Here is a 13,581-nt window from a genome sequence, read left to right on the forward strand (position 1 = left end):
TGGGGTTAAATGATTAAAGAATAATGCCCTTAAAAAATGAAGATTAGAGAATAAAGGGCAAAAAAAATGAACTTCGGATTAAGATACGTAGTCCTAGTCTAATTTTTTGAAGATTAGAGAAAAAAGAGGTCAATTTTTTGAAAATTAGAGAAAAAAGAGGTGAAAATTAAATGTTTACCAGAATAACAGACCCGCCATCGAGACCCTCATAAGTTTGAAATGGAATCTGTTCCGGAATTGAAACGTGTTTTCCCCGTTCTCTAGCGACTTTTAGTTTACAGGCTTCCGGTTGAAATTTTTAGACCCAGCCTTCCAAAAGTAAGAAGAACGCAAACATTTAATAGCAGACAGGTAACCAATTTGCACGGGGTATCAATTTGAAGACGTTAGAAATTTGTGCCATATAAAATTTAAAAAAAAATTAAACTGTTTCTTGTCAAACCCTACCATTAGGAATTACTGAATACTGGCTTTACTTTAGGCTTTTTGCAGCTGACCATTTTATGAGGGTAGTAATGCCCTTTAACCTCAGAGTGAAACAGTCAGTTATGGCTACTATAAATGACAAATTGATTTGAATTTTACCAGGATTGTTCAAAATATCCTTACCGTCAGCGATCTCAAATATTATCCTTACCGTTATTTTTATGCCTCATTTATGGGCATTATGTTTTCTGGTCTGTGGGTCCATTCAACCGTCCGTGGTACATCATGTATGATTGTTAATAAGACAACTATCCACCAAAGTTCAAATGAAGTGGATGTAAGTTATTAATTAAGGCAACTGTACATCCTTTAACCCTGGCATGTACCAATTCCAGATCAACTAAATACATATTGTTATAAACATGTTATGCACTTTCATGGATCTACAAGCTGTCGACTACTGCATAGCCCAAGGTCATATTTTTCTCTGACTGTTTCAGTATGATGTCTTTGTTAGATGTTGGATGTGTATGATTGATAATTTAGTCTTAGATGCATGATTTTTTTTAGTTGTTATTGGCTTTCAACTAGCTGTCTTTTTGTTGTTGGGATGTACAAGTACCCATTCATATCCACTCTGTATTTTTTATACCCCCGTTTTAAAAAAGTGGGGGTAAACTGGTTTACCTCTGTCTGTCCGTTCATCCATCCGTCCATCCGTCAGTCACGTTTGTATGTATGTACCTGTCCCAATTCCCAAATCAGGAGCCTGTTTTTCAGTAGTTGTCATGTGTTGCTGTGTTACTTATTTGTTTCTCGTACATATGATAGATATACTGTTCCCAGGTTCATTGTATTGGAGACACTGCCACTTTTAACGTTTAATGCTAAAATGAGTCATATGTGACAAATCAGTGTCCTGTTTTGTCTGAATTTCTTGACGGTGATTCTTTAAGATATTTGACCATAGTAGAAAATTTGTAGAATCCGGAATTGTTAGGAATTTTTTTTGGCTAGAACGGGGGGGAAGTGTAGGTTTTTTTTTTTTTTATATCGTACCATTGACCATCATCGACGCTGAATTCAAAATGGTGTGCCATTTAGCTAGCTGGGCAACCGTAGCTCTTATGGTTTATTTTGACAATTTGCGGACCACATGATATATGATCTGTAAATTGTCAAAAATATTACAAGGATACGAGTTACAGTTCCATAGCTATACATTTTGTACCTTAACATCGGATACATCTTTAAATCTTTTATAAATAAGAATATTTTATGTGTTTCCCCAGAGAACAAAAATATTTGAGCGCTCTTTATAACTTGCTGTTCAGTGTGAGCCAAGGCTCTGTGTTTAAGTCCGTACTTTGACATATAAGACATATGATTGTTTACTTTTTGAGAGACCTAGAGTTGTCTCATTCACAGCCTGTTTCTGGTAAAATAGTAGTTATTTTCTTTATGTTCGTAGTTTTATATTGTTTATTTAATTCATTTAAAATGAAAGAATATTTCTTTTATTTTACCTATCGAGAAGTTTAAGTTTTATAAACACCCCGCATGTGCGTAAATGTAAACAAAGAATTGTGGGTGTAATTGCACATAAAATTTCCATAATTGTCACTGTGTCAATGAAAAAGGTGTGTCATAGACTGTCAACTTCCAATCAAAGCCTGGTGACATAGTTCACTTTCCAATATTTAAAGGATCGACTATTTGAAGCTCAGGTAAAACACGTCAACAAAAGAAATAGGCGTATCGTAACGAGGTCACTCGCCTTTGTAGAAGTTCCGATCGTTTTCCAAAGTTTTAATACCACGGCACTAAGTTCATCTCTTTAGTTGGATATTTCCACAGTTTCAAATCATTTTAAATGTATTTTTTCTCGATTACTATCTTCATCAGTTAAATGTATTTACATACAATCTTGAATGGATGCCATTGTTATTACTGATTTGTTTGCATGAGGTGCGGTCATGTGACTGATAAATGAATATTCATGACTTATTAGTGACGTATCTACCGATCTTTGCTATTAATCAAAAATTTAGGTTAGTTCACTTATTTTTTGTATCAGTAATTGTCTTGAAACAGTTAGTAAATTTTGAAAACTTTTAATTACCATGATAACATGTATAACAAAACATTTTATTTTTTTTAATTTATTCCCCTTCAAATGTCTATTAACAATTTTAGTCAGTTGAATATTTAGAAGAAGTGATTATATATGTTTGCAATCACGAAAGATAAAATCCACATTTCAATAAAATAAGATTTTTTAATTTCAAATTTGTTAACGTTGAAAAACATGAAAAAGTACATTTTCAAGGCTCTGTGCTGAAAAATACTTTATAAATTAATCAAAAGGTACTCTACAATCTTCAATGTCATATAACCTATGTTTCAACTTACAAAATGCCCCAAAGCAACATTTTTAGATTATTTTTGTTGACACTTTTAATAAAGTTCTTAGTTTAAGTTTATCTGTTGGTTGTATGTCTTACAAGGATTATTGGTGAAATTTACTAGGAGAATTTTAGATTTGCAATTTTTTATCTTCATACTGGAAAAACACTTTTCCTTCCAAAGACCTGTTGTTTATGTTATTTTCAGCATAAGTGCTTTATTAATGTCCCCACCATACCTTGATGAAAATATTCAAACTACTCTTCCAATCTTTCCATGAGTGATATCCATCACTTTGATTGATGAAGTTGAAGTCCAATCAACTTGAAATTTAGTACACATGTTCCTTATAATATGATCTTTCTAATTTTAATGCCAAATCAGAGGTTTTCCCCCATTTTCATGGTCCACTGAACATAGAAAATGATAGTATGGATGGGGCATCATTGTACTATGAACACATTTTTGTTGTAAATCATTCAATTTTTTTATCATCTAAAAGGAAGTGCAGATTTTATTGTCATGCAACAAAAATTACCGTTTACGTCATTAAGCAAGAATCTTCACCGTTTATCCTCCCTTATACAGCATTACAGATCAGCCAGGGAATAACCACAAATTGATGGAATATACCAATTTTTGCATACATGTATCATATACACATGATACATGTATCTTTTCTCATAATATGAGAAAGACAAGTCATTTTCTGCACATCATCATAAACCATGTTTATGGATTGGAAAAGATCTTCATACAATGAATGACAACCTTGTCAATAAAAATTCCTCATATTGAAGGCATACTAATGTTTTTGTAGTAATTATGATTAGCATAACACTACCTAATTGTAGTCTATTTTATCGTCGGGTCATGGTCATAGCTAATAAAGATATGATACGAAATGGACATGTGTTCAAAACATACTCGCTAATAATTTCTGATAATATCAATAAAATGTCATTCAAGCTAGTTTTATAGTGATGCCAGTGTATCAAAGTTGTATTCTTTCACTACAAATTTGTTAAAATTGTATTCATTTCATCACAGAATGATACAGAATGCAAACAGGGTAATACAAAAATGGTGCAGACTGCATTCCCTAATTAACAAACCATTATAAAACACTTCAAATCAAATAAATCAAACTTATTAAAAAAAAATGGTCTTTTCATATGAAAAAAATTATATACTTTTTGATAAAACTTGTATTTATTCACAATTAGAATTATTTGGTTAATTTATTGAGCAGTTCAGAGTTTTTCAGTAAGAGGCTACCAATTTCCATAAATCTCGCGAATTCTTGGGGAATCCTAGATTTTATTAATTTTATACTGAAAATATAGGCTTTTCAGTAAAAAACTAATTTTGGGTAGGCTACTCAAAGATGTACATGTAGGTACAAAATGTAGGCATCATCAATCAATTTCAATTTTATCTTTTGGCTTAAACTGTTGTGTGGACAGTCATCTGTATAATTATCACACTTAACATTGATTATATTTTTCAGGTCTTTTGATTCATGCCTTAAAACAGTTTATCATGGCAGAGATGGAATTGTTAAACTGGAAACTGTGTTATATATAGCTGAATTAATTTTAATTTCAAAATGATTGCATGAGTAAATGTAAGTATGATATATTGAATTGTCTCCCAAGTTTTAATACATTGTATCATTACTAAAAAATGTAGAGAGTCTTATAACTACAACACTTTAGGGACTGCTGCAGAAATTTATTGATCGACATGTTTCGGTGCCTAGGGCACCGCCATCAGGATAAAAACAATACATAACATCATGTTGAAGTACAAAATCGCGTTGTTAAAATTTAAACGTCACAATGTTACAATGGTAAGTAACGTTATTAATAGCAATGTACTGAAAGTGAAAGTGAAAGTTCATTGTAAGTATGTAAATAAACTATAAAAAGAAATCAGAATAAAATGTTTTTGTTGTGAAAATGTTTGTTAAAATTATTCTGCCAACATGTGTTTGTCCTCTTGCATCATGGAAAGAAAAATACAATAAGTTGGCAAACTGAACAAGAACATACCAAAGAATAAAGAATATTTTGCTTCATGTTCCTATACTTGTGATAAATGTTGTGATGTGACAGTGTATATATTTTTTTTTAGGACTTGATGCAGACAAATAGTGTAATTATTATGTTTCACACACATTCTGGTGTGGCTAGAGCTCATAACACCAGGTCAGGACTACACACATTTTTTGGTCTTGTTCAACATAGAAAACAGACATTACGTCGAGCCATAATTCTCTGTATTGTGGCCGCTGTATTTATTTTGGTTGGCAGTATACTGACCTGGCTTGGTAAGTTATATTTACATGTAGTTACAAAGAAACATTACTGCAATGATATGCATTTGAGTTTGGCTTCATGTGCAGGAAGTCGGGGATTAGAACCTGGGCAGAGTCAAACTAAAGACTTTAAAATTGGTATTTGCTGCTTCTCTTTGAAGCACACAGCATTAAGGAGTAAGAGCCAAGGCTGGCATCTCAGATTCAGAATATTGTGTCTGGTTAAGGTGACATGTCTTCCTGCAGACTCTTACCTTGTGAACTAGCACGTTAAAAAAATCAGTTCAGCATGTCAGTCTAGTACAAAGCAGAGTTGATATTCATATGACATTAACATTTTCTCATCCTTAATGTGCATATTAATTTGCTGCTGGACATTAAGCAGACATTCAACATCATCATTTATTTGGGTCTATGGATTTTTTTGTAGAACGTTCTCTTTTCTCTTTTTTCATTGATGTTGACCCAATATCTACTTTTATTCATGCTTACTGGTATTTCTTATTTACATGTACATGAATATATGGGTTAGTATAGTGAACCATGCATGTTTGAATCAGCAAGACAACAACACAACATTTCCCCAAAACCATTGATAGTAAATGTGTATATGCTATTCAGCTAATGTACAGTTATATGTAATTACATTAAACAATAAAGTGGACACAATTGTTTAAAATTGGATTAAAAAGACTAAATGAAGACTAATTTGAAATGATCATGCAAAAGGACAACTTATCTTAATCCTCATGTTTAAAGTTTTCTGATTCTATTATGTATAAAAGAAACCAAATTTACATGATATGGTATAAGTTGCGAATATCATATGTGTCTGACTGTGTTTTTCTTTTCAAACATTACTTTTAAGTTGCATCAAGCTGAAAAAAAATCACATGGTTTTCAAATGCATTAGTAAAGAAGTTTACTAGTACTGAATTATGCCATAATACAGTATTTACCTTTGTATGATTTTTTTGGTTTCAGCCTTCAGGGACATATTTGGCAACAGAGTAACAGGACCAGTTTTTCTTGGTTTAGCCTTTATATTAATACTCCTTGCTATCCAGAGATTTGTACAAGCAAAGAAACATATAGCCCAAAGTAGAAATGAACAACAGGTGAGAAATTCAACATATATAAAATTTTACAGTATTTCGAATGAGCTACTTATGCTTATGTATGAATTTGTGCTTCAATAAATGAATTGATGTTTAAAATTAAGTTAACAAGTGAGGTTTAAAGTATATGTACACTGTATGAATGTGAAGATGATTTATCAGTCAATAGACAATTGCAGTGACTGGAAAAGGCAGGGTCCATGGACCGTATGTATTTGATATGTAGTGATGGCCCTTGAAAGTCAGAAACTGCAGAATTGTTCATAAGATTACACTGTCACATAAAAATCTTTTGTTATTTGGCAATTGAACCCTTTTAAATGTCCTTTCCCAGTCACTGGCATCCCTATTCTTTTTCACCAGAAAGCAATTTGAATAAAGCACTTTTTGTGTGTAATTACATAAAACCCATAATTTGTTAATTAATTATGTATGGCCTAGTTCTTGAAATAAGTTACATATATTTGCATCAATTAGCTTGGTTTAAAAAAAATAATAGAAAAGAGATTGTTTCCAACACATTTATTTTGATAAAGGTAAAGGAGAAGATCAGAAATAATTTTGAACCTTGCTTGCATGCCACTCAACATGAGCACTGAGTAAAGTGACTGTTGTCATGATACGATTGTGTACTATTGTAAGCTGTATGTCTCTATACCTTTGTACTTAGGTTTAAGAGAAATAAGTTATATATAGATTGGGTATAATTACATGCTATATATTTAATGTTAATTGTTACAGAATTTTAATTCTCAGACAGTAGGAGTTGTTTTAGAAGAAGATAATGGAGAAGGTGGTGCTATTACAGTTATATTGGATAGTTTACAATTCAGAAATGCTTGGAGGTAAGTACAGAAAAACAGTTACTACATACTGATTACAAAAGGAGATAATTTAAAGCAAAAAAAGGTTACAAGAGCACAATTATTTGTTTACATCTTACTGGTTAGTTCTTTACCACCAAGATGGTATTCAGAAAAGAGTAACTTAGGATACTTAATTGACATATTGCTGTTAAATATAATTAATCCTCACATATTTCTAAAAATTCATGATTTTAGAGAATTGAACAATTTTGACGTTTTAATTTCCATTCAAACAAAGTATTGGGTGTATATGGGAAATACCCTGTGCGTTTAACTGTCTGCTTTAGTGCCTTGTAAGCTCCTCCTTAATGGCTAGATGGATATTGATGAAACTCCACACAAATGTAGAACAATACTTGCCAATGTGCATATGGGAATGTAACTCTATTCATACATGTTAAAGGGAGATAAATGGAATTTATTATCTTCAGGTAATAGTCTCTAGTAAGCACAACTCCTCTTATTCAGATATATGATAACTGATGAAACTTTACATACTTCAAGAACACTCTAGAAGAATGTACTTCAAGAAATATAATCACTGTCCCACATATTAAGGGGAGATAATCTAATCAACACTTTTTATAGAACCGCAAAATTTTTTGGGGTCGTATATTGGTATCACGTCGTCCGAAGACGGATGGTTTCCGGATAATAACTTTCGTATAAGTAACTAGAAATCAATAAAATTTTAACACAATGTTTATTACCACAAAAGGAAGCTTGGGATCAGTTTTTGGGTTACAGTTCCTAAGGTTTAGGAATTCAGATTTCAGAAATTATAAAAAAAAAATTCTTCAAATATTTTTTTTTTGAGAGGATTAATACTCAACAGCATGATGAATTGCTCAAAAGCGAATTTTTTGTTTAAAGTTCTTTAGACCACATTCTTTCTGTGTCAGAAATCTATATATGCTGTGTCAACTATTTAATCACAATCCAAATTCAGAGCTGTATCCAGCTTGAATGTTGTTTCCATACTTGCCCCAACCATTCTGGGTTTCACCTCTGCGGTCGTATAAAGCTATGCCCTGCGGAGCATCTGGTTTCAATAATGTAATATGTGGTAATAGTTTCTTATAAGGCAGTCAATACCCTTTTGTTAGTTCACACACAGTTCTTGTTAAATTTGATATATACTGTGGTACTTTTGGTACCTCTGATGTTCCTCACTCTGTGAAAGTTGAGTACATATGCAGCATGATTAACTAGAATTTGATTTTCTGTATATTAACAATAGGGACCCAGACCAAGAAGAGAGTGTGCCTCCCCCTTCTTATACCGAAGCTACAGATACCAGTTGTATAGAGCCCCCTGTAGTTGTACCAGTTGTAAGTCCTGATGAAAATGAGGCTCCACCAAGTTATGAAGAGGCAATAGAAGATTCACAACATTCCATCAGTGATGTAGAAATGTCTGAAAGGCAACCAGGATGATGATTCTTATATAAAGATAAGCCTGAGTGATTGTAAAAGTCAAATACAATATGATATATATGATTTTTTTGTAACTCATAATGTTTTCAGTGTTTATTGTACAGTAAAATCAGTTTGTTATTAATAATTTGAATTTTGAAATCAAAAATAGGACTAGAGGTCATGATAATTTAACAGTCACCAGTAGTAAAAAATTATTTCATACTCTGTTATTCAAAGTAAAGTTGTTTATTCCTTGATAAGAATTGGACTATACATATAATGAAAATCAGTGGAATGTTGAGTTGACCATAGTTTTCAAGCATAAGCTATTTGACTTTGGCAATCACTTACAGGCTGTTTATGTTTATGCACACCAATTTGTATTATGTTGTTTATGTACATGAATGATGTGTCATCAGGAGTTCTGCCAGCAACTCATTTACAAGTATTACAAGCAACATATCAAAATACTGTAACTTAAGTAACTTGTGTAAATTATAAATATGAATTAATTGTTAAATCTATTTAATTGTTGTAAAAAGAAATGTTTTAGTTTTATATATTTTTTAAGTGTACCTTTGAAATAGTATTCATTAAGACATTTAGTGTAATGGATTTTGTATGTGATATAGTCTCATCAAAATCATATCTTTTACTTTGCTCTGTTGATATAAAAAAGAAGATGTGGTATGATTGCCAATGAGACCACTCTCCACCAGAGACCAAAATGACATAGAAATTATTGAACTATAGGTCACCGTATGGCCTTCAACAATGAGCAAAGCCTATACCGCATAGTCAGCTATAAAAGGCCCCGAAATGACAATGTAAAACAATTCAAACGAGAAAACCAATAGCCTTATTTATATAAAAAAAATGAAATAAAGAAAACAAATATGTAACACTTAAACAAAAGACAACCACTGAAATACAGGCTCCTGACTTGGGACAGGCACATATATACATAATGTGGCGGGGCTAAACATGTTAGCGGGATTCCAACCCTCCCCTAACCTGAAACAGTGGTACATGTATAACAGTATAACATAAGAGTTTTTTTATCCCTTTGATTAAGATCTGAAAACATCCCATAATTTATCATGTTCAGAACTTCAGATGATCTTGTATTTAAATTTTCTAATTAACCAATCATTTTGAGGGCATCCTTTCTGTTCGATTCCAGATTTTTTTACCTTCAAATATATTAAATCAAAATTTTAACTTTATGTTGATTACGATGGATTTATTATTAGTTGTGGGATATCAATTTTCAAGGTTTTTGTGGGTACAGTTGATCCACAAATTTGAATGTTCAATGAATCACAAATTTGAATGTTCAATGAATCACAAATTTGTTATTGGGTTATATACAGACTTTAACAAAACCACGAAATCAACTATTCACAATAATGCAAGATTTCCTCAATCCACTAAAATTGATATTCATGAAGGGGGTCTCATTGGGGGATTCTTGTATCCCCCTTACACCATGTACGTAAGCAATTCTCTTTTTTTTGTCATTTCCCCGGGTCCGCTAGACCTCATTTCCCGTTTTCCTGACACAATAATTTGACTTTCACGTGTCATGCTTACAAAAAATCAGCAATCCCGCGTCACGCGTAGACCCCAATGAGACCCTACATGAAAATAAAGTAATCCACAGTAACAGTTTTTAAAATTGCAATGTACGATATTGAAAATTAAAAAAAAAATAAAACTTAACTGCTTAAGGGAAATAACAATCAGGTGAGTGCTGAAAGATGTTTGGGAAATTGAAAATTAAATCAGAATTTCCTGACTATATTCTAAATTATTTCACAGTTTATTCTTCAATACTTTTGATAGTGCCCATTAAAAAATACTGCAAGTTATGCAGGGAAAGTTTTTATTGGATGCTAAAAGATCACTAAACATTACCTTTTGTGGGATGCTTTCAGATTCTACATGTAACAACAAACAAATATATCAGAGCAAATTGAAAAGATTGATTTAAAAAAAAAATTAAACTGAAAATGATTCTTTGAGACTACTGATCTTTTTCTCTTTTAACTTTTAGTTGTTGTACATGTATAGTCAAACATTGTGGTGATTTTTCAGGATACAAAAATGTTTTTTTTTTTTAGTTTGTAATACCAGCCAAAAAATGGTCACCATTACTATCACTATGTCAAAACTAGAGAAAAGCATAGAAATTGTATGTCCTCGTTGACTTTTAACCAAAAAGATCACTGAAAAACAAACCACAGGTTGTAAGAAATTAAAACCTTTAAAGATATGTGTAAATTAACAAATGTAACACTGTCCTTCTAAGCCAAAGGGTTAAAGCATTCTTCATATTTGTTGAACACATAGATTATGGATTATGAGCTGTTTATAAGTTTTTATTGTCTTGTTATTTAAAAGGTTGAATATTTTGTATTCACTTATAGTCAGATACTTTATTATTGGTTTTTCTAGAAAGAAGCCTTTAAAATGTACCCTTCTGGCACCCTATGAAAGTTTACAACTTTTCTTATATCTTCACTAAGCACAATTATTATTGGTATAGAACAAAAATTTTCTGTGCCTTTCATGAATATATTAATTTTGTTATGAAAAACTCAAAAGTTTGAGAAATTTACAGTGGTTTGTACAATATTAAAAAGGTAAAGCAAATTTAATTATGTTAATCTGTCTGTCTATCTGTCCTTGTGCCTTGTAAAGAAAACTCCACTTAAATGGCTTGACAGAGATTGATGTGCATATAAAGAAATATGATCATGGTCTTGCATGTTTTAAGAGGAGAAAACAAATCAAACTTACCTCACTAAATAAACAGTTTAGGGGCTGGTTCATTCTTTGGTGTATTCACTTGCAGTTCTTGTTTTCAACATTATAAGGCATTGTTTGTAATAAATCGTTTATAAGGATATTGGTAATAATATTGGTTTGTTTATACCATTGAATCATAGATTCAAGGATTTGTATAGCTATCCAAATTCTCGATAGATTGTATTTCAACAATGATTGAAAATGAAAATAGAGGTTTGGTACAGATAAAAGAGACTTGTGCTAAAGTCCATCTGGAATATAATAGTATATCTATACAGTTATGATGTTATATAAATATGCATTTTTTCATGTTGACCATTTTATCTTTTGATAACCATTCTCTCCCGTCAATATACACAGTCCTACCATCTGTTATAGCTCAATTCTTTGAAGTTGTGCATAAAAGTGAATAATTCTAGTCAGACAGCTTCAGGGGGAGATAATTAGGCTGTAATCTTTGAGAAAGAAATATCATCTTATATATAGATTCCACAACTGCAAGAAGTGTATTACGATATTTCTCCACTCGAGATGGTTAAATTTTAATATTTAAAGCGTGAGGCTTGCCGAGCTTTTTAAATAATTAAAATTTAACTGTTGAGAGTGGAGAAATATCGTAATACATTGAGTTACAGTGGTGGAATCTGTTTCTCTTATGATTTTTATCCTTCTTTTTCAAAGATTTGAAGGAAGTTGTGTACTTTTGATGTTACCTCGACAGGCATGGTCACCTTTTTACATGACGTCACAATTAGAAAATTCAGAAGAAAACAAGAAAATTTAACATCACAATTAAATTTCAACCAACAGATTTTTCATTAGTGAGGAGAAATATTTTTCTCACACCGGTCAGGAAATGTGAAAATAGCACAAAAATGAGAGATAAGCTCTTTCTTAATGCCTCTTGTTTCATCAACTCATGTAAAGCATAATATATTTAAAGAACAGATTTATCATTGATACTATATTTTGAAATAGATCATTGTTAATTGTAGATTATTTTTTGATAGAATAGATTATGAAGATAATTTTTTGGTGTAATATTTGTCAGACTTTATAATCTAAATATATTGTATGTACATGTATTACTATGTTATAAACCTTTTTTTCACTTTATTTTCAGGAAAATGTATTTACTTCAAGGTTGTTTTAAAATACAGTCTCTCATGTTAGCATGACAATTTCTATTGATCTGCATAACAAATTAAATGACATACAACCCACATTTACAAGAATTTGAATATGACAAGCATTATGTTTGTGCAAAGAAATGGTATTACGTTTGCATGAATTAACATTTTATTTACCTTAGTTTTTTCCTACTAGAATAACCTGGAGTTGGTTTCACAAAAAAACTTACGACTAAGATTGATCGTAAGTCATGAACAATTCAGTATACTTACGACCAATCTTAGTTGTAAGGTTTTTTTTTAAATCGACTCTGAATTTTACTTGTTTTCTTTTTTTTTTAGGAAATTGAGATATCTCCTTAATAATAATAAGTGTTGTCTAACTTTTTTGTTTTTCTTTATTGTTTTGATATAAATAAGAAGATGTGGTATGAATGTCAATGAAACAACTCTATATATTGAGCATGTATTGGCAATCATACTATGTCTTATTTCTTATATGGATAAATATATGTAAGATAAGTTTTTATTCTATTATAATACATTAAAAAGCACTGCGTCTATGTAAAAAAAAGTTTTGAATAGAATATAGTGAATATCATGGATATAGGAACATCTTCAGTATACAGTGATAAATAAAACACAGTATACATTTTGGAAATCACAATATTGCTTTTAAAAAAAATATGATTGATCCACGCAAACATAGTGACCTTTCAACAGGTAAATTTTGTGCAAACATAATTTGTTTAATGGCACAAATGTATGACAAATTTTTCTAAACACAATAATCGGCAAATAACTTTATAAATTTGGAGGCCAATTGAATCTCATTAAAAAGTTTACATTTACTTTACATTTTTTATTTTTATTTTTTTCTCAAATAAGTGCAATAGAACTGATATTTATATTTTTGTCTTGTATTTACATGTTTTGTTAGTTTTTATTTACATATTGTATGTTGTGCAATAAATTTTGTATATTGTTATATATATATATATATATATATGTGTGTGTGTCAACAGGTATTGATCAAGAATATTTGAGCTCATTTTTCAAAATTATGTCATAATTTTTGAAAGTCAC

At 31.0% G+C, this 13,581-nt stretch overlaps 2 protein-coding genes across 3 annotated transcripts in view; one reads left to right on the top strand and one right to left on the bottom strand.

Moving 5' to 3' along the window:
• LOC139514377 (exportin-1-like) overlaps window positions 1-13,581 on the bottom strand; it is a 667,034-nt gene that overhangs the window by 338,266 nt on the left and 315,187 nt on the right. The window lies entirely within an intron of this gene.
• On the top strand, window positions 263-10,122 carry LOC139514385 (uncharacterized). Of its 2 annotated transcripts, none has more exons than XM_071303544.1 (6): window positions 263-351; window positions 4,343-4,459; window positions 4,969-5,164; window positions 6,137-6,270; window positions 7,012-7,115; window positions 8,377-10,122. In XM_071303544.1, the coding sequence occupies exons 3-6, from the start codon at window positions 4,975-4,977 to the stop codon at window positions 8,570-8,572; spliced, it is 624 nt and encodes a 207-aa protein (XP_071159645.1). In that variant the 5' UTR covers window positions 263-351; window positions 4,343-4,459; window positions 4,969-4,974; the 3' UTR covers window positions 8,573-10,122. The 2 variants fall into 2 exon arrangements, with proteins under 2 accessions (XP_071159645.1, XP_071159647.1); XM_071303546.1 differs by having other exon boundaries at window positions 269-351; window positions 7,027-7,115.

Source organism: Mytilus edulis, chromosome 3 (genome assembly GCF_963676685.1).
Source record: "Mytilus edulis chromosome 3, xbMytEdul2.2, whole genome shotgun sequence".
Classification (NCBI taxonomy): Eukaryota; Metazoa; Mollusca; class Bivalvia; order Mytilida; family Mytilidae; genus Mytilus; species Mytilus edulis.

Coding starts and splice junctions, on each gene's coding strand:
- LOC139514385 (XM_071303544.1), top strand. CDS start 4,975: ATGCAGACAAATAGTGTAATTATTATGTTTCACACACATTCTGGTGTG. Junction 6,271..7,011: donor AAAGTAGAAATGAACAACAG/GTGAGAAATTCA, acceptor TAATTGTTACAG/AATTTTAATTCTCAGACAGT. Junction 7,116..8,376: donor CAATTCAGAAATGCTTGGAG/GTAAGTACAGAA, acceptor TATTAACAATAG/GGACCCAGACCAAGAAGAGA.